General features: G+C 32.6%; 1 protein-coding gene across 1 annotated transcript in view; it reads left to right on the top strand.

Annotated features, from left to right (window-relative positions):
* Nucleotides 1-1,090: 1,090 nt before the first annotated feature.
* The window catches only part of LOC101494234 (uncharacterized), a 5,421-nt gene continuing 2,086 nt past the window's right edge, over nucleotides 1,091-4,425 (top strand). Inside the window, exons 1-3 of the mRNA XM_073364508.1 lie at nucleotides 1,091-1,332; nucleotides 1,644-1,711; nucleotides 2,469-4,408. Coding sequence (XP_073220609.1) covers nucleotides 2,550-4,408 — 1,859 coding nt within the window. The 5' untranslated portion in view covers nucleotides 1,091-1,332; nucleotides 1,644-1,711; nucleotides 2,469-2,549. The remainder of the gene's footprint in view (nucleotides 1,333-1,643; nucleotides 1,712-2,468; nucleotides 4,409-4,425) is intronic.

Below are 4,425 nucleotides of genomic sequence, written 5' to 3'. Positions count from 1 at the left end.
TAATGTTCTACAAAATTTTGGTAACCTTTTTAAATATAGACATAATTATATATTTTTTTAGAAGTTGTTTAATTAAATATAAAAAAGTAAAATTATAACTAAAAGTAGTTTAATTGAATGATAAGATTAGGAGAAAATGATTTAATTAAATATAAAAAACTAAAATTATAAATAAACGTAGTTTAATTGAATGATAAGACTAGAAGAAAATGATTAAAGACATGTATTTTTTTTATATAAAATATAATAAGACAAATACCAACAACTGTCTCAAAAGTACTAATTAGTGATTTATACATAGAAATTTAATATTAAGAGCGTATGAGATTTTTTGTATTTAATTTTTCAAAAATTTAAATTTTGGTTTTTTCAATCCATAATTTTCTCTTTTAATTAATTCTTTAACAATTTCTCTTTTAAGTATCCATAATGAAGTTCTCCAAACTGGATGCTGAAATGAATCATGCATATATACATCACTCATTTTATAATTTTTAATTACAGTGTTTAATAAGTATCTTTTACTCAACTTTTTTTACTAAATGACTTATATCAATAACTTCATATTATTAAATCTAAAAAAAAATTATTTTAATACAATCTATTGTGTAAAATGTGAAACATGACGAGAGAAAAAATGTTTATAAATACACTGATCTCTATAAAAATACAATTTTGTGATGACACAATGAAGTTACTTCTCTAGTAAATTGCTTATGAAAATAATCACTCTATTATAATCATCTTAGGATATTTGTTAATGATAAGATTAAATAAATAGAAAATAGTAATAATATTATTATAATATAAAGTTTGAGGCAAATAAAATAATTTTGACATTATATGAAAAAGAAAAAATGACTTCGCTGTATTTTATTAGACATTTCAATTTATGTCCTTCTAATAAATTCCTCTAAATATATGTCACGCTGTGACAAACACGCACGCATATGAGCATATGAGTACAAAACATCACGTTTCCTAATTTGGACCGTCTTAATCAACGCTGTGTTTTTTAATCAACGATAAAATAAAAATAAATAATAATAATAATAACAAATAAAATTAGCTTCTAACCATATACCCTAGTCTTTCCTTCTTCCCATTCTCTTCAATCACAGCAATTGCTCAGACACAAAAAAACTTGTATTTCATGCCCTCAAATTCAATCAATAAAAAACAAAATGTGAAAGGAAACAGAGTTATATATATATATATATATATATGTTACTTAGTACTTACAAAAAAAAAAAGCGTTGTTATCAAAAAACAGCTAGAGTTTCTGAACCCTCTTAAGACTTGTGTTGTTCTCTTCACTTCTGATACAAAAAGGTACGGTCTTTTGCCTTATTTTTCAACAAACTTTATCATTTTTCCTTCTTTTTCTGTAATGGCTGTCTCCCAATTATTATTTATTATTATTCACATATGCTTGTTTCCAATACTAACTTCATCCTTACCCTTTTCATTCAATATCCATATTAGTAGTCACTGATCTATTTCATTATATTATTATTATTATAAACTGAACATTTATACACGATTCTTCTATTGGTGTGTTTCTTAATTGTCCTTGGTGGGTTCATTTAGTTCGTTATTTTCACTGTTAATAGTTATTGCCATTGCTCTTGTGTTCATTTCAGGGAAATAAATTTCATTGGTTGAAGGCAAAATATGGAATTGAAGAAACTTGGTTCAGTTTGGTATCCTTGTAAGTGTTCAGATCTGAGTCACATTGCAGTTTTTTAGTATTTTTATTCTATTTCATTTGTTTTTTTTGAAAAAATTTACTTGAGTTTGGGTTATGATTTTCTTGTTAATGATGATGCCTCATTTGCTTTTGAGTTGGTTATGAATCGTTTAATCAAGAATTATGTGTGATCAAGTGAGCTGAATTTGTACTGATTTTTTAACTATTGCATATACCCAACAATCTAAGAAGTTTCAAGCAGTTGCTATCTTTCCTTGTGTTATTCACTTTTTAGGATCAAAATCTTTTTCTAAAGTTTTTTTCTATTTAAAAAGAAGATACCACTTTATGGAAAGTAATAAGTAGTCCTTTTAAAGTGATTCTTTTGCTGCCTAATGATGAATTTTACTTCTTTTGTGTTTATGTAAAGTTTTAGATCTACATCATAGATGGTAATGTCACTATCATCACTTTATATTTTCTTTTGGTGATATTACTAAGCGACAACTAATGCATTATGCGGCAAATACTTGAATCCGACTTTATACCACCATACTGCTTATATTCCATCGAATCCGAACATTACAATTCTCAAGTGTGAGACATGTTGGGGTTCTATATGTTTCATGAAGAAAGATTTTATTCTAAATAGCATAACTCTTATATTTATTACAATTATCATGAACATTATGATGCAGAAGTAGAACATGCAGTTTTCTGACATTTTTCGATATTTTTATTGGACTGTATCTTGTTACTGACAAGGAAATTGTGACAGTTTCAGAGAACCTGTTCCTGTTAACGGTGTGCATGCATAGGATTTGATATCTCCTTAACTGGGAATCATACTGATATAGGCATGGATAATCAAGAAGAGAGGTCTTTGAAAGCTAAGACCAAAAGGAATATGTCATCGACATCTTCGACATTTTTTTCAGCAAATCAGTCACCATTCTTCTCTCCAAGATCACCACCATCTACATGTAACAGAACTCATTTAGATATAGCTGGCCCAAGCATCAGTTCAGGGATTCCAGAACAGACGTCTCTAGTTAACGTTAAAAGTACCTTATCAGATATAACAGCATCTCCGGCTGGCTACAATTCAAGCGATTTGCTGAAACTTGATTTTACGTCTTCCTCAGTTGGCATGTCTAGCAGTAGTATCAATTATCGCCATTGCGGTGATGAGGGTTGTTCTGGAATGAAAGGGAAGCCAATTAAGAAAGATAGAAATAATAGAACATCATCAACTCCAGGTTCCACGCCACTCTCTTCTTATAGACTGAGGAATTGTGATGTTTTCATAGGATTTCATGGCAGGAAAACGCCTTTGGTACGATTTGTTAATTGGCTTCGTGCTGAGTTAGAAACTCAAGGAATCAGTTGCTTTGTATCGGATAGGGCTCGATGTAAGAACTCTCGCAAGCTTGCCAATGTAGAAAGGGCTATGGATGCTGCTTCTTTTGGGGTAGTGATTGTATCAAGGAAGTCTTTCAAGAACCGATATACCATTGGGGAGCTGCAGTTTTTTTCTAGCAAGAAGAATTTGGTTCCAATATACTTTGATTTGAGTCCAGCTGATTGTCTTGTCAGGGATATAATCGAAAAGAGGGGTGAGATGTGGGAGAAAAATGGAGGGGAACTTTGGCTTTGGTATGAAGGGTTGGAACAGGAATGGAAAGATGCGGTGCACGCCCTCTCTCGTGTTGATGAATGGAAGTTGGAAGCTCAAGATGGAAGCTGGAGAGATTGCATACTGAAGGCTGTCACATTATTAGCAATGAGGTTAGGCAAGAGAAGTGTTGCGGAGCGCTTGACAAAATGGAGAGAGAGAGCAGAAAAAGAAGAGTTCCCTTTCACTCGAAATGAGAATTTTATTGGCAGGAAGAAGGAGCTTTCACAATTGGAGTTTATACTTTTTGGCGATATCACTGGAGACGCAGAGCAAGACTATATTGAACTTAAGGCCAGACCGAAGAGAAAGGGCATAACAATTGGTCGGGGCAAAGGTAATATGATAGGTGAAAGATGGAGGGAATCAGAAAGGCATATGGTAAATGGCAGACGAGAGGAAAACGAAGCGGTTATATGGAAGGAGTCCGAAAAAGAGATTGAAATGCAAGGTACTGAATTTTCTCATAGGCAATACCATAAAAAGCTCAAACGTGGTAAGTATACTAGGAGGAAAAGAGGAACAAAAATTTTGTATGGGAAAGGCATTGCTTGTGTTTCAGGTGATTCCGGAATCGGAAAAACAGAACTTATTCTTGAATTTGTGTACAGATTTCATCAGAGATACAAGATGGTTTTATGGATAGGAGGGGAGAGAAGATATATATGGCAAAACTATCTTAATATCAGGTCTTTTTTAGAAGTTGACGTAGGAGTTGACAGTGGTTTGGAGAAAGCCAGGATACAAAGCGTCGAAGAGCAGGAGGCCGCAGCAATTTCTAGAGTTCGCAAGGAGCTGATGAGAAACATTCCGTATCTTGTGATCATTGATAACTTGGAAAGTGAAAAAGATTGGTGGGATCACAAACTTGTGATGGATCTTCTCCCTCGTTTTGGTGGAGAGACACATGTAATTATTTCTACTCGCCTCTCTAGCACCATGAACTTGGAACCTTTAAAACTTTCATACTTATCTGGAGTTGAAGCAATGTCTTTAATGCAAGGGAATGGAAAGGACTATCCGATTGAAGAAATCGACGCTCTTAGAGTTATTGAGGAGA

The sequence above is a fragment of the Cicer arietinum genome, chromosome 8, assembly GCF_000331145.2.
Source record: "Cicer arietinum cultivar CDC Frontier isolate Library 1 chromosome 8, Cicar.CDCFrontier_v2.0, whole genome shotgun sequence".
Lineage (NCBI taxonomy): Eukaryota > Viridiplantae > Streptophyta > Magnoliopsida > Fabales > Fabaceae > Cicer > Cicer arietinum.
This window is presented reverse-complemented; position numbering and strand designations above follow the sequence as displayed.